Below are 26,712 nucleotides of genomic sequence, written 5' to 3' on the forward strand. Positions count from 1 at the left end.
ACTCACATTCGCAGATTTATCAAAATAGTTTAAATTTCCGGTTCAACGAGTTACAGGGTAAGTTAAGAAGCTACAAAACTACAGGAAGTCCTCCTGCGCGTTAGTTGAGGATGATTTTTGTGAATTCCTTGTAGTCAATGATTCCATCGCCGTTGACATCGGCTTCACGGATCATTTCATCGACCTCTTCATCAGTCAATTTCTCCCCCAGGTTGGTCATAACGTGTCGTAGCTCAGCTGCTGAGATAGTTCCATTCCCGTCCTTGTCAAAGACGCGGAAAGCCTCAATGATGTCTTCCTCAGTATCCTGATCCTTCATCTTTCGAGCCATGATGGTGAGGAAAGAAGGGAAATCAACAGTTCCATCGCCGTTGGGATCTACCTCGTTGATAATGTCCTGCAACTCAGCTTCCGTCGGATTCTTTCCCAGAGCACGAATGACAGTTCCTAGATCTTTTGTTGTGATGGTACCATCGCCGCTCTTGTCGAACAGCGAGAACGCTTCCTTGTATTCAGCAATTTGTTCTTCAGAGAGTTGTTCAGCCTACAAATCAGGTTAGGAGAGATTAATTCTCAATACGTCACAAAACAGGAAAACGACCTAACAACAAGAAACGAGAAGGATACAATGGCCCTCCAAAACAACAAAACTTTTGCCTGGATTGCAACACATTTGCGAAAGAAACTTCACAACAATCATACAAATTCACATGACTTAAGCGCACGTATTTTTTTTCCGGTCCTTAATCCACACGCACTCATTAGGAAATCGAACCATTACACTAATACATTCTCTTGATAGATATTCGTCTCCTAGCACACACGAGCAACTATGTAAATGCAACAAGAATACCCCGGAACACTCGCTTGTATCGTACGACAACCACGACAATTAACCAGCATGTAGATGCTGATTCCCCCAAACAATCACCATTGCTTCCTCTCTTCGCATGACACACGTCTTGGTTGTCCTCACTCACCATGGTTAGCCGCCGTAGATGCCGCGCAGCCGTTGAGAGCGTTTAAAAGTAGGGGTGGGGTGAGTACCGGTTCTCCCCGTCTCGAGGGTAGTGTAGTGTGTGCCAAAATCCTTGGGATTACCCACAAATTCCATATCAAAAGTACCGGTAACTTTGCATTTCATGCCAAATGATGGGGTGGGGTGATCAGGAAGGGGGTGTAGAACACAGAAGGTTGTCTTCCCGCGGATCGAGAAGCATTTCAAAATTTCAGGTTTCCTTGAAAACACTCTCTAAAACTTGAAATATATAATGAATTTCATTATTCCTCATCAAATTTTACCAACCGATTCCTCACTCTGGACCCCTGTATTATCCCTTCACCACCCCCAACTCTGCAAGGTGGGTAGTGGTGCTTTGACCCTGAGTTCGGTTCCGTTGTGTATGAGGGAGATGAAGGCTGACACCACTCACTCAGTAGTCCCTGTCCACTCGGACTTACGGCCCCGGGCTGCCCGGTCAGGCCCGGTCCCGTTGCTGAGCGGGGATGAGGGGTTCATAGGACGGCAAGGTTTGCGGGGGAATGCCGACGCGGGTGTTCGTGCATGTCCTGCAGGCTCGTTCGCTGCCGGTGATGGACCGAGCGACTGGCCTGTGCGACGCCTACGTGAAGCCGCAGCTGAAGGGCGTGACCTTCGAGCCTGTGCAGACTCAGACCGCGAGGAAGACTCTGAGCCCCGTCTGGAACGAGCAGCTCAAGTGTGATGTGACCGACGACTGCCTTCTGCAGGATGAGCCTCTCCAGCTTAGGATCTTCGACTACGACGTTCTCTCTGCCGATGACGTGATTGGAACGGTATACGTCCACTGCAGCAGCCTGTACGAGGGAGACAAGGTCAGCATCAATGCCAACAGGTCGGAGGATCATCAAAAGCGGCAGATCTATGGATGGTTCCCCATCTACGACACGCTGAGAGGGATCTGCGGAGAGTTGCAGGTCAAGGTCTATATTCAGCACATCATGGACTTCAACCCTGTTGAGGACTCCTCTGTGGGAATTTCCGTCTTGTCTGCATCCGTACCCCCAGAAAGTTTTTACGTGGCTGGAATCCATGGGCTCGTGGACGAGCTTCTTGTGGAGGATGATCCGGAATACAACTGGCAGGACAACTTCAGATCGTCGAGATCTTCCAATGATGCGAGGCAGGTCAGTGTCGACTATCTTTGGTCGCTGTGATTAGCCCTGATGTTTCTTCCTCCTGCCAGTTGTTGATGCTTGTGATGGACGGGCGACTTCGCCGCCAGATTGGGCGCAAGGTGACAGACTGCGGAGGGAATGCATTGTTGGGCTATCAGGCACATTTTGACCTCGAAGACAACTTCATCATCGCACGCGGCATCGGCACTGCCGTGACGTTAGAGCGGAGGGACACGGGACAAATGAACCACAGCTTTTCTACCGGACACGCTGGAACCACAAACACTCTGGCGTCCTTGAACAACTCGCTGCCCTCCAGCACCGTCGCTCCTCCGAGCAGCGCTGCGGCTGTCGGCAATGGCTCCGATCCTGTGAGCGCATCACCGCTGGTTGTTGACGTGGAGAATCATCCAGCGATAGGCACCTTGCAACAGCTCTCGTTGGAAGATGTTCCCAAGTTTCAAGAGAACGCTTCCCCTTCTGTCCGATTCATCCCAGCAGACAATGTCTTGCCATCGTTGAAAGAGCTAGAGCCTCTTCCGCAAGCACAACTGAGGACGTTGCATCGGAGCAAACGCGAGCACTTCAGGGCCAACCTAAGGCTACAAGACATTGAGCTGTTCAGTTTGCAAGTGATCGCTGAGCCGTCACCTTGTTGTTGACCACTGAATTTCTTGCAGGAGTTCCCTTCAGGAACTGTCTGCTTCATCGGTGGGATGGTAGCTGCTAGATCTGTCAAGGTAGATACAGATTCTTGTTGATCCTGCAGTCGATCGCATTTTTTGTATCTTGACTAGTGGAACGCTGAAAGGTGGTTGGACAAGCTGGGAATCAAGAAAAGGTTGTTGTTACGCGCGATGCATGGTGGAATGAGCTTAGAGAAGAGATCAAGGCGCATGCCAGGTGGAAGGAGGAGAAAGAAAGGATTGAAGAAAACAACTCACATGATCTCCCAGGTCACTGGATTGTTGCCATGTCATCGGCTATACAGAAACAACCACCATCACTGAGGAAGGCGTCTGTGTTCTATCTGCGGCAGGTACAGCAGCGATCCTAGACACAGGCATCTCCGGATCGCGAAAACCAAATTTCAACGTGGTAGATGAACAATACGAGCTGACGAGAATGATGCGATCTGATCATTGGCCATAAAGGGGACTCTTAGCCCAAGAGAAGAGACTCCGAATATCCCTGACATGAGGTTGCAAGTTGCTACTCAGTGCTTGGGGTGATTGACATGTCGCAGTGGCCATCGGGCGTCTTCGTGCTCTCTTTGCCACATCCCGTATTCTCACAGAAGCCCTCCATTCTCGATGAGGCTTGTACTCTGCAATATCTGTGGGAGGTATTAATGCTGCATGTGCACCTCCTGTACTGATTTGACGTGAAGGAAATATGTTCCTGATGTCATGCTGTGTACGGTAGAACTGCCCGAAGAACTCGAAGTTCAGGTGGGTCTTGCCCGTCTGACTTGAATCGATTATTTCGTTTCTCCTTTTAACTCCTTTCATTGTCACTTTCTTCTTCATTGTAATTGCTCTGGGCTCATGCATTGTCTCAGGGACGTGGCGAAATGCTGGAGGTGCATGTTTGTCGGTCGATATCGGGGGAGAGGAGGGTAGGATTAGTCAGTTTTCTTGAGCTCAGCTGAATTCTGTCACAGGGGGTGGAAATTAATGCCTCCAGAGTTAGCGAGCTCATGCCCTTCCTGGAGTATGATGTACATAAGCAGGTGTTCTCTCTTCTTCCTTTCCCACCTGAGCACTATCCGATAAAAATTCAAAATCTCTTCTGAAGCAATGTTTGTTTCTCAGATCATGTCGAAACTCAAGATTAGAGCTCACAACGCGGTGTTTGCTCTTCGTCTACAGGTAGGCGTGCATTGGTAATGCGTCGAACTTACATTCTATCAGCTCTGCATCAGTGAAGGCTTGATTGCTTGCATGGCGACGGGAACCTCCGTACGTGTTTCCCGCGATATTTCATCCGTCTTTTGACAGTTTTTGCAGGTGCTGCTTGGAGCTTTGCCCATCCCTCAACCTCTCATGATCTCCAGAGCAGACAGAGATGGATCCCTCGGACCGGGAAATGCAGCGCACAGAAGGGTGAGGAGAAAGAAACCATACATCCTGTAACCTCTTACTTACATTATCAGCTCACCTTGATATCTCGTCTTGTGGAGCTTTCGGATTCGAATCGAGCTCAAGTGACTTGGCTTGCCCGATATCAGTTGGTTCATTGACGCTCATGTCAGGCTTACAAATTGCGCGAGTCTTTGAGATCAGATACGGCTGACATTTCGGGTCTCCTCTCCATCTTGCTCTTGATTGTCCTCCTCACCCCTCATCGCTCAACTCCTCTCTTCTATTCCCATGCCTGCCATCTCTTTTCCTTTCCTCACTTGTGGTGGTGTATCCTCCAGACTCAGATAGCTCGGACTCTTCCTCTTCCTCCTCAGATGATAGTCAAGACAACGCTGTACCCACGCTTCCTCTCCTGCAATGTTGTGTGACATCTATTAGGCCAAACCCGCATACGTGTTAGAGATCGACGACGACCAAGTGAGGCTGAGTCATTGAGATGTGATGTGGTGTGAGGAAGCTGTGTAGGGAGAAAATGACATCGTTGGACTTCTCGACGAGTCTTCCGGTTTCTGCCTTGGTAGGCTCTCCCTTTCACCTTCTCCTCCACCCTCGACCCTGACTGGTTTAACCTCCAGGCGTTTGTACCACTGGAAGGTTGCCAACGCCAATGCAAGTGAGGATCATCCCGCCGACCCTTCTCTTGCCCCCCCTCTGCTTGCTGATGCTGTGCCGTCACATCTCGGTGCTAACGGCAAGGTCACAGAATCCCCTCGCCCAGCTCAAGAACATTCAGCTCCTCTCCTACTTCCGTCGCGTCTCTCTCTCTGTTGACTCCAAAGCGCTCGGCCCTATCCTCTCCGGTGAACCAACAGGCGCGAGGAGGAAGAAGAAGACATGCTGACATCGTCCTGCAGCCATCATTCAGGAGATGCTCTTCGCGCTCTCTTTTCGCCTGAGGGCTTGTCTCGACCCGTGCCTCTTGTGCGGCCTCAAGACTTACCTCTCCTTCCCCGACGACAACATGCTCCAGCTTGGCATGGTGGCCATGGCCGTAGCACAGGACAGCAGTTCTCGGGCGGACGTGACCTCGACATCTCCAGGGCCTCGCTCCGATGCTCCTGCTGGTGAGTTTTCTCCGTCACTTCCCCCCCTCAGCTTGCAAACTTACTTGCCAGCAGCGGAGGCGGACGAGGCTTCTCCCTCCTGGCATGACAGTGAGAATACTCCGAAGATAGAGCTCACCCCTCTGTCTTACATTCCCGGGGCTCGCGTCCTCGTTCATATCGACAGGGTATCCAATACCTCCGCACCTGCGCTCCTCTTTTCCCTCCTCCCCTCCACCTCCTGGCTTCATGCTTCATCTCCTCCTGCTCTTCCCTTTCCCGACGTTGCCCTTTATTTGCGTCTCCTCCTTCTGCTGCTCCACTTCGGCCCTTCGCCAATCCCCGCTCTTCTCATCAACCACCAGGTGATGGTCTGCATGATCCGGGAGGTCCTCAAGGCGAGCGAGGAGGGGAACATGTCAGTGTGGACTCACAAGCTGCTCATGGAAGGACAGTCAATGTGCGTCCGAGCATTCGCCGCCTCCTCCTCATGACCTGGCAGGTGCACCGCGCAGGCGTCGGCGATGGGAGGGAATGCTGTGCTGCAGTACAACGTGCAGCAGATGACCATCAACAACATGTCACACAAGATGAGGGTGAGCGATGGGATCATACTCTCCTCTTCCTCCTCTTCCTCCTCTTCCTGCTTGCTCTTCCGTCCTCTGGCTCGTTGCTCTTCTCTCCTATAGCTCCTTGCATCTACTCTGCCTTCTACATTCGTCTCGCCAGCTCCTCATGGGTCTCAGGCTCAGCCCCTCCTGACCGTCCTCGCGCAGGTCTATAGCGTGCTGATGATCACTGGGGACGCGGTGAAGGTGGAGTACGACGGCAGCAACAGGGGGGGGCGCCATCTGATCAAGTGAGGAAGTGAAACTGCTCGAGCTCGGCAGTGTTGGGATGTTCGAGGGCGAGGAGCCGAGCGGGGTGCACGCAGGTGCTGCAGGCAGGACGGAGAGGGACGTTGGGACGGGGACGACGGGGGTTGCGGAGGAGGGGGAGGGGCTGTGAGAAGTGACGGAAGAACGCTGGGAATAAAGCCATGGAGGAGGCATGACCTGTGAGGGGCGGAAGAGAGGTGGAAGAGGATAAACGAGGATGAATTGGCGGTATTGCGTCAGTTAGTCGCGCACGTTCCAAGTCTTTCATTCCCTCTCAGCCCTTACCCCCAGAAGGGACGCATCTCTCGACCTCCAACCCCCTTCGCCAGCTCCAGCTCCAGCTCCAGCTCCAGCTCCAGCTCCAGCTCCCTCTATCCCTGCGTATCTGCTGCCCTCCGACGAAAGCGGGATTCTCCTCCACTTTTCGAAGATCATCGACGTCCGCGGCGAGCTGAAAGCTCTCTGCACTCCTAGAAACTTCTCCTCCTCCTCCCACACCAGCTTGTCAAAAGCAGTCCACGCCTTCCCTAAGAGCCCCCGGTGGTACCGCTCGAGAAATGGAACATCCTCCCTCCCTGCCTCCTCCTCCTCGTCGTCGTCCTCCTTCCTCTCCTCCTCAAGGAGCGGAAGGTCGAAATCATGCTCGTCTATGTCCTGCATCGCTGCAAAGTCCTGCTGGAACCAAACACCCTTCCCCTCCTCAGCTGGACACCCCCTGGGACCCCAAGAGTTCTCGAGAGTGTTCATCGTTCCCAGCTGCTGGTCAGCAAGTTCCCGTTGAGAGATCTCTCCTTCTCGTTCGATCCTCTCCTCTTCTCCTCCATCTCTGCCCAGCTCTCCTGCACCGCTCGGGCTGTGCGCTGCTGACGGCAGGGAGGATGGGAAGCATTGCGGAGGATGGGGTGAATCGACGGTCTTTCCCCACTGCGTGCTGGGAGTCCTGTAAGAGAAGAAGGTCCTCCCTCCCCGGTCTTCGAGGACGACTCCCTTGCGGAAGAGATCTTGGCGGATGCGATCGGCTGTGCCGAAGTCTCGCTGCTTCCTCGCAGCCTGTCGACGGCGAATCTGCTCAAGGATCTCTCCTCTGGTCAGGTGACGCTCCTGCTCCCCTCCTCTCAACGATGACTGGTCATTCTGCCTCGGGGGAGCATGAGAGGGACTGGAGAGGGAAGGCGAGGAGTGAGGAGCAGCAAGGGGAGAGTGTGACGGAGGACGATGAACGGGTTGAGCTGGAGGAGATAAGGAAGGAGAAGGCTGGGTATGATGAGGAGGAGGCTGCGAGATAGAAGGAGGAGCAGGTGCAGGAGGAGGCTTGAAAGAAGGAGGAGGAGGAGGCTTAGAAGAATGAGCAGAGAGCTGCCGTGGCGGCTCGTTGTATGCTGGCAGTGCAGAGCAACGTGGACCTTCCGTGTTCGGGTTCTCGTTTTGAGCTTCTGCCCCTCCAGGTTCCATGTAAGACTCACTCCTCGTCTCCTGCAGGCCCACAGATCATCACAAGGGAGAGGGGGAGGGGAGGAAGGAGAGGCGAAAGGGAGGGTGAGGTGGAGAAAGGTGGGGGAGGGTGAGGCAGAGAGGAGGGAGAGAAGGACAAGGACGATTCAGAGCAGAAGAGAGGGGATGCTCACTCTTTCCACTTGTTGCCTCTGCCCATGGATGTTTCCTGACTTCCTCGCGTCGGAAGAGGACGGGGAGGAGCTGGAATCCTTTTGCTTCCTCTGTATCCCATCAATTACTTGCGGAGCACTGCCAACAGGAGCAGAAGACGGTTCGAGCCGCCCGAGCGTTTCAAGGTAAGGGAGGTCAGGGAGGAGAATACAGTTCGCCTTGGGGGGAGCAGGGCGGGCCGGGGACTCCTGCGTCGTCCTGATAGACCTTGAGCCCTTGACGAACGCGCACCCCTCATCGAATAAGTCCTCTTGCCCCGCGTCCTCCTCCTGCCTCTCCTCCCTCCTCCGCTGCCGCTGGAGAGCTTTCTTCTCTGCCTTCCTTGCCTTCTGGGTCTCCTGTTTCCTCTGCTCTTTGAGGACCTTCTTCTGTGACTTAGTCAGCTTCTTCTTCCCTTCCTCCGCTGCCTCCGCTTCCGCCGGCGGAGAAGAATTTTGACTCTCCTCCTCCCTCGCACTCTGCTCCTTCTGTGAGTCCTTGGCAACGTCCCTTGCAGCTAGACAAGACTGTGAGGCAGCAAAGAGAAGAGCTCTAGGGATCTACCTTTGCTTCCCGTCCTCTTCGTCTCCTCCTCCTCCTGCAGCAGCTCTTCCATGGCTCTGTCCGCCCTCCTTCTGGCTTCGCTCTCGTTCTCTTCAGCTGCCCTCTTGCTCGCTTTCCTGTCCTCCTTCCTCGCCTCGTGGACCATCCTCAGCCTCTTCAACTCTCTCAGTCTCTTGAGGTCGTTCAGGACCCTCTCAAGAGGCTCTCCAACACCTGACAGACAAATAACACATCCTGCTCCTGCTCCTGCTCCTGCTCCTGCTGTCCTGCTGTCCTGCTCTACTCTTCTTCCTAATCATCATCATCATGATCATCATCATGATCTCCATCATGATCTCCATCATCCTCCTCCTCATCATCATCATCATCTCCATCATCCTCATCCTCCTCATCATCATCAGCAGCAGCACCACCACCATTTCTATCATCACCATCACCATCAAGATATGCCACTGCTCACCGGCTTTGGCATCCTCAAACCTCCTCCTGAGCTCCTCGTCTTCCATCAGCTCCTCTTCGATGTCTTGATCAGTAGCTTGATGTGATCCCTTCGGTCTCATCATCTTCTCATAGTTGTAGATCCTCTGCAAGGTTGTCTTCCAGTCTCTACTCCCCGAGCCCTGCAGAAATGGTTTAGGGCAAGGCCAGGGTGAGATTTCAACTTTACGTCTGAAGAGAGGTCGAAATCCCTGGAGTGCTTCGAGCACAGGTATGTGTATTCCTCCTGCCATGAGCAGATGAGTGTGAAAGTGGAGTACATGCTGTTCACTTCAACCAGCATCGCGGCGTTGAGCAAATCGTGGAGGTAGCCTGGGCCGTACTGGACCTCGTCGTCTCCCTCGCTCTCGCTAGTATCCAAGTCCTTGCAACAAGGCGAAACCCGAGAGTAGCAGAGGATGAGCTCTCTGAGCTCGGCGAAACGAGGATGCGTCGGCAGGGGCAAGGGACAGAGCTCAAGTACCTTCCTGCAGAACTTCCTCCGGGTGTGGATATCGTGACTGTCCTCTCCCTCGTTCTCCTCCCACGTCTCGCCGACCTCCCCTGCGTCTCCTCTCCGCATGCCGCTGTCTCCTCCCTTGCCCTTGCCCTTGCCCTTGCCCTTCCTCGGCTCCTCCCCGAGCACGCGACGCGCCTCTGCCCGGGATCGTACCATGGCGGCCTATGATGACCACATCCCCGCTCTGCAGAAAAAAAGTTTTTTACAAGAATTTTTTTATTTTTACCCTCATCCCTCCCATTACCCGACATCACCCTACCCCCTTCCGGACTCCTACCCTACCCCACTCGTTTCTCGCACCCCGCCCCCCTGCCCCCCACCGGGTCATATGTGTTCCGGAATTGTACCCACCCCCTTTTGTATCTCTTGATTTCCTCCATTACCCCCAGATCTCCATCAATCTGTGGGAACATGAGGGTACTGAATGCGATGTACCCCCACCCTCTTACAGGCCAGGCGCCGAAGGGACAACATGTACATCAGGGGTGGGTGGTCAATAAGGCTCCCTCATGAGGGTAGTGGATGTTTTTTGAGAGGACCAGCAGGAAAAGGGGGGTAGTGAATGGGAAATTGGGGGGTACAAGATAGGGAGGGAAAGTGAGATATAGAGGTGGGTAGGTCTTGGCCTTTCGAGTGGACAATGCGCACACTACTCAACGTAAGTGGCGGAGGAGGAGGAGGAGGGGAGGAGCGAGGAGCGAGGAGCGAGGAGCGAGGAGCGAGGAGGAGGGGAGGAGCGAGGAGCGAAGAGGGGAGGAGGAGGGGAGGAGCGAGGAGCAAGGAGGAGGGGAGGAGCGAGGAGCGAGGAGGGAAGTGAGAAATGAGAGGAACGAAACTCAAGAGCTATTTAGAGCGATCGGTGGCGAAGAATGATCCACAGAATGCTGCGATGCCAATGGCTGCCTGGGATTTAGAAATTGATGGGTAGATGAGGTGTAGGTGAAGTGAATGGAAAGCAGAGGTGGATGAAGGTTGTTATGTAGGAGAGTTCATAAATAGAGGACGACTCCCAGCAGAGAACTTGTTTTGACAGATAAGCGCTGTCACGCGTACAGAACAGAGCCAGAATGAAGGTTGGCTTGGCACTAGAGGAAACTTGGATCAGGGAAGATTGTAGCAGAAAAAATTGACTAAATGAGGAGTCGGGGAATGAAATCATAGGCAAGTAGTAAGCAGAATGTGAAGAGGAAGGAGGTAGGAAGTCAAGTGCAAGAGTGCCAGGGATGTACACAGGCTCGAAATTGGAGTGTGGAAGTGAACGAGAGCGTCGTTAAGAGTGCTTGGATATGCGGGGGTAGCATGCATGTGTGCCATTGACGGCTCGTGTTTCAGCTTACCTTCCAATGGGCTGCGGCAACTACTCCGGCTTCGGTGACGGAGGCGCATGGGACAGCGAGGGTGTCGGTGACAACACCCCCCTCGAGGTTCTCCACCCCTGTAAGTCCCTGAAAGAGGCTGCTGTTCCTTGCCTCTCCTGACCGTGTGCTGGGCAGACGAGGCCATCGCCACCGCCCGGATTGGTTGCCACCTTCCAGTAAGGATTGAAGTGAAGGGATCAGCCAGGGGATGTGCGACTGATGGAAGGAACTTCTGACTTATAAGTCTACTCGCCTTGTCCTTGTAATACATCGCATGCTTCGGAACTTTCTGTCTCATGATTGACGTCGATGACAACTTGTGCTTGCTCTCCTTGTGGAGTTCTCTACATCCAACCAGCGGATGGCCCAGAATCTTTTGAGCCGGGAAGATCCTGGGAGGGCATGACGGGTTCCTCTATAACAAGTAGAAGCCGTCGATGTGGAGAAGATACATAACTTTAACAGTTCACGGAGAATTCAATCACATCTAAAGGCTGACATCATAACTCATTACTAGTACGCAGTTCGGAGTTGAAAGAAGCTACAACAAAGCTTCCAAGAATCTTTCCTGCCTCATATTGGTGGCAGGAGCTGAAAGCTGCTGTAATCCTTCATGCCTGGTAAATCATCGCCCCTCCCATGACCCCCAGGTTGTTTCGCAGGAGAAGGGAGCGAAGGAAGAAGCTTCATTGATTTCATCCCTCCATTCCCCTGACTTCTAATATCGTCGCCCTCTTTCAGAGGATGTTTCTCCTGTCCAACTGCGTCATTGCGACCCTCCTTCTCTACCACAAAATTTCTCCTGATCATTATCATCCTCATCCTCATCATTTCCATCATCCTCATCATCTCCATCATCATCATCATCTCCATCATCATCTTCATCATCATCTCCATCATCATCATCATCTCCATCATCATCATCATCATCATCATCATCATCATCATCATCATCATCATCATCATCATCATCATCGACATCACCATCATCAATACAACAACTAAAAGCAAACATCACCATCCTTGTCGTCACATTTTTTATGACACCCGATCTCTCCTCTTTGCTGACCTTTCGATGCTTGATCCTCTTGTTCCTCGCCAGCATCATCGCTTCCAGATCAGGCGGCAAACTTCGGTGAGTCTCCAGTGGCATGACCTCTCTATCTGCAAGTGAGGGCCAAACATCACAATCGTCATGTCATGTCGAGAAGAAGCTCACGGATGGTGTTGATGATGGTTTCTGTCTTCGCATTCACAACCTGCGTGACGCATCGATCGCACAGCTGCTGACGTGTCAGTGAAACTCCGCGGAGAGCAAGTTGGAGACTCTAGAAGGAGAATTCTCTGAGAACACACACACACACAACACGAGCAAAGGACGGAATGATCCCCGTTTCTACCTTGAGCACGCTTCTCTCCAGCAGAGCGGGGTCACCCCTCATCGTTCTGAATTCCAGCCTTGTCGGGGGTTGAGGAAGTTTTGGTTTGTCCGCCTTCCTCTTCGACCCTCTCTGGACTTGCTCTACATAATCCTAGCAGAGACAAACAGGCTCTCAGTCAAACAATCCCCTCCCCACCAGCCTCGCCTGACACCTGCATGAACTCGATTCGGAGCATCTGATAGATTGTCTCCATGGCAGGGGACAGCTCCCCAGGATAGAAGCGGACCTGAAATCAACAGTCAACCTCAGCCAGTCCTTCCCTGCTTCTTCTCTGCCGGATCAGTCTTCTGGTCTTCTTCCTCCACAAGCGCCGATCGCAAGCCTGATGAAGATGCAATCGTGAGGAAGTTCTTCGTAGGGAGGGCGGGACAGAGGGAGGAGGTGACTACCAGCAAGGAGAGAAGAGAGAGCACGATCAAGAGCAGGAGGAACGAGCGATGCTGAGACTCACCAAACAGCTTTTCTTGACCATCGGCAGAACAGCAAAGTTTGGCTATCATGTCCCCGTTCGACTTTCTCGCAGGCTTGCCTCGTGACCCACCATCCTCATCCGCCATGTCCTCCAGGACTTCCCCGAGACGCTTCTCGGCCACCTTAGCTGAGCTTTCATACCTGCATTCTTGCAGACGGATGCCATTCCGCTCAAGTTTCTGCACCTGCACCAATGTCTTCTCACTGAATCACAAACGGCAGCGACAACCCTCTCACCGCTGCTTGGAACGAGTAGGTTTGAAAGAAGTGCATGATCGCGTCCAGACTGACCTTGTACCTACACAGCAGATCACACAACATTCGTTCCTGTTGTGTCCAAGTTTTGCCTCTGGCCCGATTCGCAGGGGTTCAAACAGGATGGACAGACAACAATCCCGCTATCGCTCTGTGACCAGTCAAGGAAGAGATCTTGCGCAAACTATGAAGTTGTCTCGTCACCTTCTTGGACCTCATCGAATCCTTCTGTTGCCTTCCTTGCATGACAGAGTCTCGCCTGCTCTTCATTGTCATCCCCTCATCCCATCCTCAACAAGTCCTCTCTTGCTCACAGGATCTCGTTCACGTTAGTCTTCTCTGCACCACTCATGTTGAGAGGTACTGAGTTGTGGGATGCTTCCCCTCCAGCACAGAAGAGAAACAGGAGCTCTGTACCATCTGCTAGCCTGCACGGAACCTCAACACCTGATGCTCTACAATGTGGAGCAACAAGTTTCAACTCACATGAAGAACAGATCCAGCCTCCTTATCTTCAGAGGCGTCTTGGCTTGACCGATGATGCACTTCACGATCCTCTCGACGCCCTCCAGCACTTTGGCTTGGAGGATCATTCCCACGTTGCTATGGAAGGAGATGATGCGCTCGAACGCCATCAGCTCAGGTTCTCCTTCCCTGGGGATCCGAGAGGGAAGTTTGTGCTGAACTGTCTTGCACCAGTGGGGGCACCACATGGCTTGGATGAGGAGGCTATCAGTGCCACTGTCGTACATCTGCATTAGATGATCCTTTTGCACGAGACCGCCGAAGAAGTTCTCGACGGACAGAGCATCATGCAGAGTCAGCTCGCAACTCTCCCTGCGGATCCTAACTGTGTACGCTGTCACCCTGGAACCTTGTTGCACTGGCATCCGTCCCCCGTCCGACCTGCTCCTTCCTATCTCCATCGTTGGTTGCACAGCTCGCATGCTGCAGCTCCTCAGACGACCTATAACATCTGCCTGGAACGCCTTGATCTTGCCAGGGAGGAATAGGATGACATTAGGAACATTCCAACCTCCCACTCCCTCTCTCTCCATGCTCTCGAAAGTTTTCTGTAGCCATCCCCCATCCATGATGAAGATTTTTCGTTGGTGTGATCTCTCAGTCCAATCCTTTGGTTCCTCTTTCGTGTATGCAGGTTGAAGTACCTGTCTCGACCCACTACGCAGGCTACTCCAAGCCAACACGGCTTTCAGTCGCCGGCTCCCTCATCCCTCCGCCAGTTCACATTCTAGTCGATCTCTCACTGTGATCTTCTCTCCCAGCATCGTCTCCTTCATGTTCTTGTCCTCGACTTCCTCGTCTTCCTTCCACTCCTCAGAATCTTGAAGTTTCGGCCATGGCGCCAGTTACGTTCAGGACATCTCCTAGGGGTGGGGTATATGACTCACCCCACCCAGATACACGAATTTGAAGTCACAATAAGGGGTCATCTTGCTTCACTTTCCATGCAGTGGTGGTGTGGGGGTCATTTCAGTTTCTGTTCAGTGAAAAAGAAAAACGTCAAATTTGAAAACTATCTGATCAGTGACCTGGTTCCAGTAGCGGTTTTGCTGCCTCCTCCGTTTCCTGGTTTTTTTCTTGAGGCGGATTTGTAGGTTTTCTCCTTTTCCTCCTTGTTTGCTCCGGATTGCATTTCCATTTTCAATCAATAAACCCAAAGGTTTTCAAGAAAACCATGGCAGAGTAGGTAGTGGCTAAGTGACACAAACCTTCGCCAAAAAGGTGCCGAAGGTTTGTGTCACACAGCCTGGCAGAGTAGAGAAAGCAAACAGTGTCTTGAACTTCATGAGTCGAAGCATGTCCAGGTTGGGCAAGGCTCGTGAAGGAGACATTTAATGGAACCTCGGAGCTGCCTACAAGCAGTGTCTGGTCCGCGAGCTACGGTGATCCGTCGGAAACAGCTACGGTGATCTGTCGGAAACCCGAAGACGCCAAGCTTGTGGGGGAAGGATGAGAACGATAAAGACGATTCCCCTGGCTCCTGGAGAGCCAGTTTCCAGGACATCTTGGAGGAGAACGCAAAGTTTCCGCATGCAATCTGAGTATATCCTCATTCCGTGGTCAGTCCTACGAAGTATGAGCGGGGTCAGGAGTACGACGGAGTCCAGATATGCAAGTCGGATCCCGAGGCACTGACACGCTTTAACGGGGAACAGTCGACGGAGCAATCTAGCCTCGTCTGTAGGGCAAGAGGCCTGTTCCGACTCCAAACGAGAATGTGCAGGGCAAGGAGAAGAAATTCGACAAGAAAAAGGTAAAATGCGACAATTGCCAGCTGTTTGGTCATTTCAAAGACAAGTGTCCTCTTTTGCCCAAGTCTGAGCGATCCTGATATACCTCCATCTGCAGGCGGCTACGGGCCGTTCAACAATGCCGTATAACTGTTGAACCTCGTTGAATCAAGTCTTTACCAATGGTTCCCATGTCAATTCAGTACAAGGCACAAACTATTATTCTTAACGCATTGCTCGACACGGCGGCTGAGGCTGAGTCTTTGATCAGTAGGGTTGCAGTGCGTAAATTTGGTCTGTCACCTGGTTTAGGGTTTAGGTGTACGTTCTGCGACGACTTGAACCTCGATCGCAAGTTTCCTCGACCTCCTCACCATGGCCGCTCACAACATGAGGGAAGGACAGACCCTTGTAGCTGATGAGGCCGGTGATTGAAGGAATCAGATGACTCTGAGCATATTGATGTCTCATACATGATGACAATGAGTGAAGGTTAAAACCAACAGCAACCAATGTCACTCCACGTTGAGCCAACACACGTTGACTGTGCTCACACCTCTCAGTGTTCGTACAAATTTCAAAGCATCTTTTGGTAATGGTTAAAACGCTGCCTCTGATTTTATGCTAGCTTGCTCTGAGGCGGCTGTGGTATAGTCTATTTGTCTGCCTGGCTTGCTGCTACTAGAGTAATAATATCTTCCTATCGTTGAGTAAAGGGTTGCTAGGAGGAGACACAGGAGGAGCGCCAGGAGGAGATACAGGAGGAGCGCTAGGAGGAGATACAGGAGGAGCGCTAGGAGGAGATACAGGAGGAGCGCTAGGAGGAGATACAGGAGGAGCGCTAGGAGGAGATACAGGAGGAGCGCTAGGAGGAGATACAGGAGGAGCGCTAGGAGGAGATACAGGAGGAGCGCTAGGAGGAGATACAGGAGGAGCGCTAGGAGGAGATACAGGAGGAGCGCTAGGAGGAGTTGCAGGAGTTGCAGGCCGCCTCGGAGGAGAGAAGCAAAACCAAACTGTAGGCGACAGAGGCGGATCAAGGAGCTTGGACACATTGAAACGCAGGGTCAGCCAGTAAGTGCTTCATCCTTGCATACTGGTAACAACGGGATAGACGTGTGGGCGTAGGGAGTAGGGTTTATTGTTGGTGGTACATTCGGATTATGGTAGAGTAGGCGTAAGAATGCGTATAGAGGAAGAGGGAGGAGATGAGAGCAGCAGAAAAGAGCAGAAACTCTTGCTGAAGATCGCCAGCTGTTAGGATCTTGCATAACGAAGTCGTGGTGCATGCTGATGATGATGGAATGAAAATCACAGGTAGAGGAAAGTGATAAGTATTAGGCGAGAGAGATTAAGGTGGGGTGATGAAGAACAGGTGATAATGAGCTGTGGCAGGGAGCTGGGAGGGCAAACAAGGAATAGGGGAATTGATCGTATGCGAGTAAAGCTCGTTTCCCGACTACATATTTGCTTTGCAACAGCCTATTTGCTAGGGATGATCGTCGCAAGTAGCACTGCTACTCGTCCAATTTCAACTAGTGAGAGCTCAGGATCATCAAGTGCGTCTCACAATCATTTCCCCAAGCGACCGCGGAGGAGTGCAGATAGAGTTTTGGTCTATTCTGCCATGCAGGATCCTTATATCAAATACCTGATGGAAGAGCTTGGAAAATGCAATGACGAGCGCAAAATCGCGAAACTCAATCTGGAGCTAAAGACGGCACTAGACAAGCTGGCATTGAGGGAAGAGCGTCTGAGGCTTGAGGGGGTGATGGACACGTGCCAAAACCCGGAAAGGAAGGAGGAGCTAAAGGCGGCACTAGACAAGCTGGCGTTGAAGGAAGAGTTGATAAGGCATGAGGAGAATATCCGAGAAGAGCGGATGAGGGCTGAACAGAGAATGAAAAAAGAGCGTCTGAGGCTTGAGAGGAAGATGGACACGTGCCAAAACCCGGAAAGGAAGGAGGAGCTAAAGGCAGCACTAGACAAGCTGGCGTTGAGGGAAGAGCGTCTGAGGCTTGAGGGGGTGATGGACACGTGCCAAAACCCGGAAAGGAAGGAGGTGCTAAAGGCGGCACTAGACAAGCTGGCGTTGAGGGAAGAGTTGATAAGGCATGAGGAGAATATCCGAGCAGAGCGGATGAGGGCTGAACAGAGAATGAAAAAAGAGCGTCTGAGGCTTGAGGGGAAGATGGACACGTGCCAAAACCCGGAAAGGAAGGAGGAGCTAAAGGCAGCACTAGACAAGCTGGCATTGAGGGAAGAGCGTCTGAGGCTTGAGGGGGTGATGGACACGTGCCAAAACCCGGAAAGGAAGGAGGTGCTAAAGGCGGCACTAGACAAGCTGACGTTGAGGGAAGAGCGTCTGAGGCTTGAGGGGGTGATGGTGGACACGTGCCACAACCCGGAAAGGATGGAGGAGCTGAAATGCAGATGGAAGCAATTTGAGAGACAAATTTATCGAACACCAATACAACTATCATCGTTCTTAGCAATCAGGAAGATACCAGAATACCGTAACAATTCCGAGTTTATCAGGTTTCCAGCCCAGTATCTAAAATTTGCAGGTGTTGGGGAACATTTGGCGGAGAAGGAAAATGATAGCATGGATGCTATGGTATACTGTCGACAGGCAGTCCAAGAGCAAATGAAATTCATGCAAGAAGCAGTGATAAAGAGAGGTTGCTTTGGATGGGTGAATGGATCGCCAGGGACCGGAAAGTCATTGACGGCGCTTGCCTTTTGTCTCGGACTTAACAGTAGCGCATGGAATGTTTGCTGGCTTCATTTGTCAAGGTTCAATTCACCGGAAGGGCTTCTCAGGAACGAGCAAGGTGTTCGCGCAGTAAAGCTCTTAAGTTACTCTGATCAAGACATGCTGAGTTGCCTGGGACTGACTGAGTCCAATCGTCCGGCGTTGATCATTCTAGATGGATACCGGAAGTCGGAGCGATGTGAATCGCTGGTTGAATTATTGAGCGATTGGCGAAATCAAGACAAGAGTATGCGTCGTTTACTTGTTGTGACTTCTATGTCAGGGAACATTAAAATTCAAGGAGGAGAAGATACTAGACTTGAAATGGAGTTTTTCTTTGTCAATCCATGGACAGAGCAGGAATATCTTTCTGCCGTAAAGTGCAACGAGTTCTACGAATTGGTGAAGGAAAACCTTGATTCGGAGATGGTCCTGGAATCTCATGGCAATCAGAGTGATCGTAGGATCAGAATTCAATCGAAGTATTTTTATGCTGGAAAGTCATCGAGGTGCATGTTTGCATGGAATACGTCAGAGGTGATAAAACGGCTTAGACGAGTCTTGACTGCTGTCCAAAACTTTGAATCACATATGAGTTCGGGAACGCAGTCTCCAAATTTGATCGACGGCTTGTTCTCAGTAAGAAGAGATGCCGTCAGCCAAAGTGATTGCCTGACATTTGTCAGTGAATATGTGGCATTCGAATTTGCCATTCGCATGGGCCCAGACCGATTAAGAAAGTGCGCAGCATTGTTCGAACCAAACGATCCGATAATGCAAGGGAAATTTTTCGAAATATTGTTTTTTGCCACGATTGCTGCACAAGACCTTCAGATTTTCTGGAGAGTTGGAGGAAATGGCACAGAAATCTGGCCTAAAGGTGTGGTCAAGATAGTGTCAAACGATCTCGATCAGACTTTTTTCGATGGGAATGAAAATGGTTTGTGGGCAAAGCCATTCAACTTCAATCATCCAGCCTATGATGGTGTTTTTCTGAACAAGACAGATGGATCAGTGCGCTTCGTGCAAGTAACAATCGCCAAAGAGCACTCGTTGAACCTTGCTCCATGTGCAAAGTTCTTGGAAAAACTGACAAATATTGGCTTCTGCGTCAGAAATGTGGAATTCTACTTCGTTGTGCCTAAAGCACTTGAGCGCTTTAAGGTATCAAATTTTTCTAATCCTAACGCATTGACAGACTATGGTTGGGAAATTGGTACGGAATGGAACAAAATTCCAGTAGTAGGCATCGATATCAAATAGCTATTGTGAATCTAGAGTGTGATACAAGCTGTTGCTCTGATCAATAGATTTCAATTAAACCCCCTGTGGTTCTCATCCGAATTTGTGGCGCATGAGCATACTTTCAATGAAGGTTACATTCATGATACATCATTACATTCGAATGAGTATTCATCAGAGGGTCCATTTTGAAGAGAGCTTCCAGAATGATGCTAACCTTTGATGAATCTCAAGTCGTTACTATTGCTCGCAGGGAGGCACGTCCCAACCTCGTATCATATCCTTTCTACCTTCGATCAACACATGATCTGTTCAAAGTTGACGTCCTTCCTATATCTTCTTTCTTTCTGAGCTTCCCTGTCGTTGATCGTTCTCAAAGCAGAAGGGGCAAGCAGAAGGATGTTTGTGCATGGCCCGTCTGCTTGAAGTGCTGTGCTCATCATCTCCGACCGCAAAAACGTCTCTCGACCTACGAGTTTGATGTCAACCTTCTCGTAGCAGCAAGTCAACCGGAAACTTCACGAGAATACTCTCAACCCCCAGCTTGCATGTGCAAATAAAGAAGCAGGATTCCGTGGTCAGTCCTACGAAGTATGAGTTTGGTCATTTCAAAGACAAGTGTCCTCTTTTGCCCAAGTCTGAGCGATCCTGATATACCTCCATCTGCAGGCGGCTACGGGCCCTTCAACAATGCCGTATAACTGTTGAACCTCGTTGAATCAAGTCTTTACCAATGGTTCCCATGTCAATTCAGTACAAGGCAAAAACTATTGTTCTTGACGCATTGCTTGGTCTGTCACCTGGTTTAGGGTTTAGGTGTACGTTCTGCGACGACTTGAACCTCGATCGCAAGTTTCCTCGACCTCCTCACCGTGGCACAGCAGTTGAGGGAAGGACAGACCCTTGTAGCTGATGAGGCCGGTGATTGAAGGAATCAGATGACTCTGAGCATATTGATGTCTCATACATGATGACAATGAGTGAAGGTTAAAACCAACAGCAACCAATGTCACTCCACGTTGAGCCAACACACGTTGACTCTGCTCACACCTCTCAGTGTTCGTACAAATTTCAAACTTGCGGCTTCGTTTGGTAATGGTTAAAACGCTGCCTCTGATTTTATGCTGCTAGCTTGCTCTTGAGGAGTTACAGGTCTCCAGAAGGGTCCATGCTTCCAACAAAACGTTGGCGAGGCACAAGGAGCGCAACGGGAGCTCAGCGACTGTGAAGCTTCTGCTCCCAAGCAATCACACCGCCAAGACTTCCGCCCCCGACCATGTTCGGTTGTTCCAGAAGATCCATGCTGCATTCGAGGGCCTCCAGGACAACGAGGAGACGGACTCCTGCGAGACAGCAGAGCCTGGAATGAGACGATGACCGTGAGCATTTCTTCTGCCTGACGGTGAGGGAGGAGGTTCATGTTGGAACCAACTTTGTCATGATGAGAAACGTCTCAAGCTGGCAGCGATGCTGCCGAGCCTGCCGGTTGTTTGTGAGGGAGAGGCACATGAAGTGATGGCTATCCCAGGTTGGATCATAGTTGCACGTTCTGGACATGGTCGTCATATTTTCATGTGATTCATCTTTCGATGAATCATGTACTTGGATCGAACAACTTGATTTCAGGCAGTCAAAGCGTTGAGGAAAAATTGCTGCTGGTTGAAGACACAAGTATTCGCAAGCAGACGCATCCAGCCCTGATGAGGTAGATCACTCTTCCTCTTCCATCACTCATCAACTTCACCGTCAGCTCACTTGTCTCTGGGAGCATTCCTTCCAGACTTCCTCCCTCGCTATTCCATGATGATTGTCACAATATCACGTTAGCGCGTCATGGTAAGGCGCAAAGAAACATGTTTGCTCCTCCAGAGGGCTGCAGTCTGAGCGGTTGATGCAGGGAGCTCAACAAGCGTCATGTCAAGGCTGAAGCATCTGGGTGGAGAGCTCTTGCGCTTGATCTGGAGGCTGTGAGATTTGTTGAAGGGCCGTGGACAGCAAGCGACAACGAGCAGCGCGTGTCTCAAGTTGCTCATTTCATTCACTACTACGACTCTTCTATCAGACCTCTGCATGCCTGCAAGATTGAAGCCTTTCTCAACAAGAATCCAGGTGCCCTTCCTTGTTATCTCCTGTCTCCGGTGACTCTGACGTCGTCCGGCTATACAAGGGCACACAGCACTTGTTCATGTCAAGAACTCAGAGACTCTCTCAAGATCTTTCCCTGGTGATTTGACGTCTCGCTGGAACTTTGCGATGACCTTGGCTCCAGTCAAGTCAGAGAGGGTTCAGCTTCGGGTCATCAACCTGACTGAAGACTTTCATGCGACGCCCATGGAGGTTGTGCTGAGATCAAATCATTCACCTGCTTCTCATTCACATGGCAGGAATGGTTCCAATCAGGTGTATGGCAGGTACGTCGAGGCTTTATCTCTCCTGTCTTGCGACGCTCAACTCTGATCGGGCTGTTTCTGTTGTGCAGACCGCCCTTCACAAGGCTTTAGACTTGTGCGATGGTCTTCGGCTTGCGATCATCTACAAGTACGGAGGTCGCAGTGAGGGAGAGGGAGTGACCGTGTGCTGAACTCTGTGCCAGGCTGCTACGTCGACCTGGATATGGTCTCTCTCAACAGGATCGACCACAATGGTGATCGCCGCTACCGACTCTGCTTCATTCTCACTCCTCGCAATGGCGAGCAGGGTCAGTGCTGGTTGCGATGGACGAAGGCCAGAGGTCAACGTGGGAGGTGAGGGAAGAGGAGGGTGCGAGCTCGTAAGGGGATGAAACCAGACGCCCTGGGGAGCGCATTTCTACCTTGGGACCGATTTCTTCCAGTTCCCTCCCCGCCACCAGTTCGTGAATGATCTGATGAAGGTATAGACGGCCGGACCAGCGTGTGCGCGGGGGGCAGGTAGACGGGAGAGGAGAAGGAGGGAGAGGAGAAGGAGGGAGAGGAGAAGGAGGTGGAGGAAGTCAGGAGGAGTTGGGGAGTAACTTGGTCCCCAGAGTTTGCCTTCCCATTTCTCTCCGTCTGGATACGCGCTCCTGGGTCCATCCTTGTTCAGCGCAGTTTACCAAGACAAGTGCCTGAGGGAGAATGAGGTGAGTGGAACAAACAAGCCGTTGCAGGAGAATCGCAACGAGGACCGACACCTGATTGTTTTCTGTTCGTTTCTTTTCGTCTTTTCCTCCTCCTCCTCCTCTCCCTTGACATCCTTGCTGGTCTCCTCCTGCTTCTTTGCAGACTCGACCATCCTACTGCAACTCGATGACGATCTTGGAGCCCAAGGCTTTCCATCCCGTCAACATGTTCAATAGGTTGAGGAGGAATGATGAGGGGCAGGGCAATGACTTGCAAGACAACAGCGTCGTTTTGTCGTTCCCTTGGACTGAAAGATGCACGCAAGTATGATGATGATGATGATGATGATGATGATGGAGATGAGGATGATGATGATGATGATGATGATGATGATGATGATGGAGATGAGGATGATGATGATGATGATGATGATGATGATGATGGAGATGGAGATGGAGATGGAGATGGAGATGGAGATGGAAATGGAGATGGAAATGGAGATGGAGATGATGAGGAGGAGGAGGAAAAGGAGGAAGAAGAGGAGGACTGAGATAACTTTGTATTTTTCAAATCGTCATCAAGATCAAGGAGATCATTCAGTCTTCGATCGGCATGCATATGTGGGATACCAAACGAGGCTCCCTCAACCTTGACTTGTCAACCAACTCGATGTTGGCGAAGGTAGTCGAGCACGGGACGGCGTCAGCTGACGGCCCCGCAGATCACTCAAGTCACTTGCCCTCTCTCTTATCAGCTCACGTCTCAAAGGGCCAGCGACCGCCGACAGCAGGTGACGTTGGAGGCTCCCCGCTTGAGTTACAAGCTGGTCCACAGGTGGAAGGGAGCGAGCTCTGGGATCGACCAGACCTCGTCCCCCGGAGGATGCACCTCATCGAGTCTGTTCGAAGGAGCGCGAGGGCAGGAGACAAGAATCTCTCCTCCTCTGTCCTTCACTTGACCCTCCTCGCACGGGAGCTGAGGGAGAAGGCTGACGTGGAGGTAGGACTGACATGCCCCAGCTGGATGTCAGCTGATGTCGATCCCTGCAGGAGAGCCCGAAGGTCTTTTCGCAGCTGTACCGCGAGGCTCTTCTCCTCTCCTCCCTCGCGCTGCGCCTGCGACCAAAGGACCCTTGGGCCCTCAAGGAGGCCGAGGAGGCCGGGGGCTCGCTGACGAGGAAGTGGAGGAGAAGACTGTTAGCGCTCCATCATTCTCGTCTGCCTCATCGCTTCTTGCCGTCGTGATGATGCCGCTCAGCCTTGCTCTCTTCCTATTATCTCAACACCTCTCGCCCCCTGCTGCTCTTGTTGGCTCTTGGACACAACAAGCAAACGGTAGCTTCTCCTGGATAAATGGATTGATGGATGGATGAATGAATTTTCCCTCTTTCTCTTTTTCTTTTCTCTTTCTCTGGCTACTCATCACAATACCTGTTTCTGCAATACCTGTTGCTGCAGCGTTTTGAGAAGAGATGAAATTTATTCTCAAAGGGGATGTTTTGCAATCAGACAAGCTTGAGCTGTCCACCAACGACACGCCACCATCAGACAGGCGACAGATATTTACAGGAGGAGAGGACAAGAGCAGCAGGATGATCACTTGCTGTGGATCTTGAGAGCCTCATTGGGTTTGATGAGATGGTTGGAAGCGAAGACTGACATGATGCCGTTGATGTGACAGTAGGCCTTGCAGGCAAGCATCCCCCTCACTGCTTGTACAGTTGTCCACTGACAATAAGGAAGTTCAGATGTAGAGAGGAGGGGGAGGGAGGGAGGGAGGGAGGAGAAGGAGGGAGGAGAGAGAGCGAGAGAGAGGAGCGAGAGGCGGGAGGGGAGATGGGGAGTGTGGGGGGAGTGGATATTGTTGTGTATCAAAGCTCAAAACAAGATTGTCAAAGCGACTAAAAGGGATGAATGTGAAAGAACTTTCATGGACACTGAGAAACCAGTTGAAGACATGAAAGAGTGTCAGCTCAGGAGGAGGAGGAGGAGGAGGAGCAGCAGCAGCAGCAGAATTTGCCTCGATCAGCCACTTGAAGACAGCAGGAATTCTTCCTGTGACGACGAGGTTGTTGAAGGCGAGGACCTGGCGGCAGTCAGGGAGGGGAAGCGACGGGGCTGCTGACTGACTAACCCCATCGTACTTGGAGAGCGAGAGGCAGTAAACCTCCGGGATCATGCTCACATCCCCGAACACATCTTCAGGGTATGACAGCAGCTGCTCTCCGTGCATCTGAGCAAGAGGGTGACCGTCGACTCCCTCCTTCCGTCTCCCCTTGCTCCCTCCCTCCTTCCCTTCCTCTCTCCCCCTCCCTCTCCCTGCCCTCCCCGCTCGCCCGCCTCTCCCTCTGCTCCCTCCCTCCCTCCCTCTCCCGCCATCCCCTTAGCTAACGTGATGAAGGATGTTGCATGCTGCGATCTTGGCGTTTCTCTCGGCGAGATATCCGGACTTCACCTGCGACCTGTCAAGTTGCCAGCAGGAGCTGAGAACGAGGTGAACTGACTTCATCGCAGTCATCCTGCATCATCACGTCTCCGGCGGCAAACACGTTGATCCTTCCTTGCACCTTAACTTGCCCTTAGCTCCCGATCAGCTCGACAAGGAATGGGAGACCTGAAGTTTGCGGTTCACCCGCACGAAGCCTTTCTTGTCGAGAGTTCCTGCAGGGAAGGTGCTCCATCACCCACTCTGCGCTGCGCTGCGCTGCTCTGCTCTGCCCTGCCCTGCTCTGCTCTGCTCTGCCCTGCTCTGCTCTGCTCTGCTCTGCTCTCCTTAGTTTCCTCTCCTTCGTTTTCTCTCCTTCTCTCCTCCTCCCCTTTCGTCCCTCCTCTCCTTCTCTCCTCTGCTCCACTCACCCGGCTGCGCGTTCCTTGCTACAGCATCGGAACGAGGAGACATGCCGCTGCACCTGCCATGTCGGCATCAGCTGTCACGAGAGCGCTTCTGATGGTCACAACAAGTAGACGCTGTCGGCCTCCAGGACTTCCCCGCCCTCCAGCACGCAACGCTGTCAGGAGAGGTGAGAGAGACGAACATTTCGAGAAGGAGAGAGGGGAAGGAGGGGAGGGAAGGGGGTGGGGGAGGAGGAGGTGAGGCTGAGGAGGAGGAGGAGGACATTTTTGAATTACATGCTCATCAAACTCCATCACGCGGCGATGAAGCATCAACTTCACTCCTGCAAACAAGTTTTATCGCAATGCTGTTGAGCCTGTTACCTCTACCCCTCCCTCTCCTCTTCTCCTCCCTCTCCTCTTCTCCTACCTCTCCTCTTCTCCTACCTCTCTTTCTCAGCCACTGCTCCACGTAGGCCTTGGCTGCAGCAGGAAGTTCCTTGCACATGCTCTGCATCGGTGAGGTCAGGGCCCTACAAGTCACGGGAAGCGCTCGAAGCTCAGCAACTCACCTCATGTGCATGAATTACAGTCACGGACTTGCTGGGGAAGGCAGATATGATCTCAGCTGCTAGCTCAGCTCCCGCCATCCCACCCCCGACGATGATGACGGAGGAGGAAGAGACGAGTCTCGCGTGTTGATCCTGAGCAGGCAGTGAGCTGGGGCCTAGTCGTCAAGTCATGGAGTTTCTCTTGCCTGCCAGGTTTTCCTCCTCTCCGCTATTGTCGCCTCCCCTCGCCCCGCTCGCACGACCCCCGGGTAGGACGAGCCCGTGGCAAGGAGGCAGTAATCGAAGGGGACGATCCTCTTCCACTCCTCTCCTCCGGTCTCGCCGACCACCACCACCTGAACATGCTCGCCGCGTCAGCGACCACGAGGACCCTGGGCTGTCCTTGCCTGCCCGTCCTCCACGTCCTTGACACGCCCTCTCACCATGCGGCCCAGGGAGGCGTCGACTGCGCACGTCAGGTCTGAGATGTGATGAGGGTTGATGAAGCATCGGAAGATCCCCGGGGTGAACTCGAAGTATTCTTTCTCGTCGATCAGCGTCACTTCTATGTGCTCGCCGTGAGCTGCCAGGTGCTGAGCCGCCTGCAGCAGCTTCAGGTCAACCCAGTCAAGGTACTCCCCTGCCCCTCGGTACCTCCAGTCCTGCGAAGGAAGCGCCAACGATGACTATCCGGGTCTTGTCCTCCCTTGCGAACAAACTCGTGGGAAGGTGGAGGACAAACTTAGAGAAGAGGTGAAGCGGGTGAAATGCTCGTAGGATGAGGTCCCAAGTCTTGAAGACTCCCTTGATGAACAAGATGGAAAGATCGACAGGCATCTTGCTCAATGTGCTTGCAGGTGACTTGCTGCTTGTGAGAAAAGTTGCAGCCATCTCGATTAAGTGTGTGAAGGTTCCACTGCCAGAGAAGGTCGGCTGGATGAGAGCGCTACGTGAGGTGTGGGAGCAGCTCAGGAGCGAACGCAGGAGGGAGGAGAATGGAGGTCAATGATTAGGAGCAAGACAGGGGGGGGGGGGGAGGAGAGGA

The 26,712-nt window shown here is 52.2% G+C and overlaps 9 protein-coding genes across 9 annotated transcripts; 5 read left to right on the plus strand and 4 right to left on the minus strand.

Annotated features, from left to right (window-relative positions):
• Position 1: 1 nt before the first annotated feature.
• GUITHDRAFT_93934 (hypothetical protein) lies at positions 2-1,001 on the minus strand. Its single transcript, XM_005834223.1, has 2 exons — positions 981-1,001; positions 2-544 (listed from the first exon to the last, which is right to left on the minus strand). The coding sequence occupies exons 1-2, from the start codon at positions 981-983 to the stop codon at positions 101-103; spliced, it is 447 nt and encodes a 148-aa protein (XP_005834280.1). The 5' UTR covers positions 984-1,001; the 3' UTR covers positions 2-100.
• Positions 1,002-1,593: 592 nt separating this feature from the next.
• On the plus strand, positions 1,594-6,207 carry GUITHDRAFT_106751 (hypothetical protein; the record flags this gene model as incomplete). Its single annotated transcript, XM_005834224.1, has 25 exons — positions 1,594-2,166; positions 2,226-2,789; positions 2,838-2,897; positions 2,969-3,060; positions 3,114-3,255; positions 3,312-3,358; positions 3,404-3,502; positions 3,548-3,608; positions 3,719-3,775; positions 3,821-3,889; positions 3,972-4,028; positions 4,071-4,118; positions 4,167-4,262; positions 4,313-4,363; positions 4,412-4,460; positions 4,580-4,635; positions 4,680-4,718; positions 4,767-4,818; positions 4,877-4,914; positions 5,005-5,101; positions 5,156-5,365; positions 5,420-5,532; positions 5,710-5,804; positions 5,847-5,940; positions 6,121-6,207. 25 exons carry the CDS (start codon positions 1,594-1,596, stop codon positions 6,205-6,207), a joined length of 2,946 nt encoding a protein of 981 aa, XP_005834281.1.
• Positions 6,208-6,503: 296 nt separating this feature from the next.
• GUITHDRAFT_137489 (hypothetical protein) lies at positions 6,504-9,583 on the minus strand (the record flags this gene model as incomplete). Its single annotated transcript, XM_005834225.1, has 7 exons — positions 6,504-6,593; positions 6,721-7,451; positions 7,626-7,695; positions 7,848-8,383; positions 8,431-8,643; positions 8,891-9,050; positions 9,098-9,583. 7 exons carry the CDS (start codon positions 9,581-9,583, stop codon positions 6,504-6,506), a joined length of 2,286 nt encoding a protein of 761 aa, XP_005834282.1.
• A 477-nt stretch (positions 9,584-10,060) lies between these two features.
• On the plus strand, positions 10,061-11,070 carry GUITHDRAFT_152075 (hypothetical protein). Its single transcript, XM_005834226.1, has 3 exons — positions 10,061-10,085; positions 10,760-10,864; positions 10,921-11,070. The coding sequence occupies exons 1-3, from the start codon at positions 10,068-10,070 to the stop codon at positions 10,963-10,965; spliced, it is 168 nt and encodes a 55-aa protein (XP_005834283.1). The 5' UTR covers positions 10,061-10,067; the 3' UTR covers positions 10,966-11,070.
• A 908-nt stretch (positions 11,071-11,978) lies between these two features.
• GUITHDRAFT_137490 (hypothetical protein) lies at positions 11,979-14,047 on the minus strand (the record flags this gene model as incomplete). Its single annotated transcript, XM_005834227.1, has 8 exons — positions 11,979-12,068; positions 12,186-12,317; positions 12,379-12,453; positions 12,617-12,883; positions 12,936-12,989; positions 13,158-13,212; positions 13,268-13,381; positions 13,440-14,047. The coding sequence occupies 8 exons, from the start codon at positions 14,045-14,047 to the stop codon at positions 11,979-11,981; spliced, it is 1,395 nt and encodes a 464-aa protein (XP_005834284.1).
• A 2,788-nt stretch (positions 14,048-16,835) lies between these two features.
• GUITHDRAFT_106755 (hypothetical protein) lies at positions 16,836-19,206 on the plus strand (the record flags this gene model as incomplete). The annotated part of the gene is made up of 2 exons (XM_005834228.1): positions 16,836-19,127; positions 19,162-19,206. The coding sequence occupies 2 exons, from the start codon at positions 16,836-16,838 to the stop codon at positions 19,204-19,206; spliced, it is 2,337 nt and encodes a 778-aa protein (XP_005834285.1).
• A 1,094-nt stretch (positions 19,207-20,300) lies between these two features.
• On the plus strand, positions 20,301-20,582 carry GUITHDRAFT_106756 (hypothetical protein; the record flags this gene model as incomplete). Its single annotated transcript, XM_005834229.1, has 2 exons — positions 20,301-20,303; positions 20,358-20,582. 2 exons carry the CDS (start codon positions 20,301-20,303, stop codon positions 20,580-20,582), a joined length of 228 nt encoding a protein of 75 aa, XP_005834286.1.
• Positions 20,583-20,760: 178 nt separating this feature from the next.
• On the plus strand, positions 20,761-23,529 carry GUITHDRAFT_106757 (hypothetical protein; the record flags this gene model as incomplete). Its single annotated transcript, XM_005834230.1, has 16 exons — positions 20,761-20,779; positions 20,832-20,910; positions 21,103-21,314; positions 21,373-21,429; positions 21,475-21,542; positions 21,590-21,616; positions 21,685-21,757; positions 21,799-21,849; positions 21,903-21,949; positions 21,994-22,077; positions 22,210-22,305; positions 22,448-22,609; positions 22,868-22,966; positions 23,007-23,075; positions 23,120-23,284; positions 23,335-23,529. 16 exons carry the CDS (start codon positions 20,761-20,763, stop codon positions 23,527-23,529), a joined length of 1,503 nt encoding a protein of 500 aa, XP_005834287.1.
• Positions 23,530-23,880: 351 nt separating this feature from the next.
• GUITHDRAFT_106758 (hypothetical protein) lies at positions 23,881-26,558 on the minus strand (the record flags this gene model as incomplete). Its single annotated transcript, XM_005834231.1, has 12 exons — positions 23,881-23,993; positions 24,223-24,370; positions 24,419-24,517; positions 24,677-24,739; positions 24,789-24,862; positions 25,141-25,193; positions 25,240-25,292; positions 25,414-25,460; positions 25,564-25,627; positions 25,689-25,843; positions 26,059-26,269; positions 26,322-26,558. The coding sequence occupies 12 exons, from the start codon at positions 26,556-26,558 to the stop codon at positions 23,881-23,883; spliced, it is 1,317 nt and encodes a 438-aa protein (XP_005834288.1).
• Between the last annotated feature and the right edge of the window lie 154 nt (positions 26,559-26,712).

The sequence above is a fragment of the Guillardia theta genome, assembly GCF_000315625.1.
Source record: "Guillardia theta CCMP2712 unplaced genomic scaffold GUITHscaffold_26, whole genome shotgun sequence".
Classification (NCBI taxonomy): domain Eukaryota; class Cryptophyceae; order Pyrenomonadales; family Geminigeraceae; genus Guillardia; species Guillardia theta.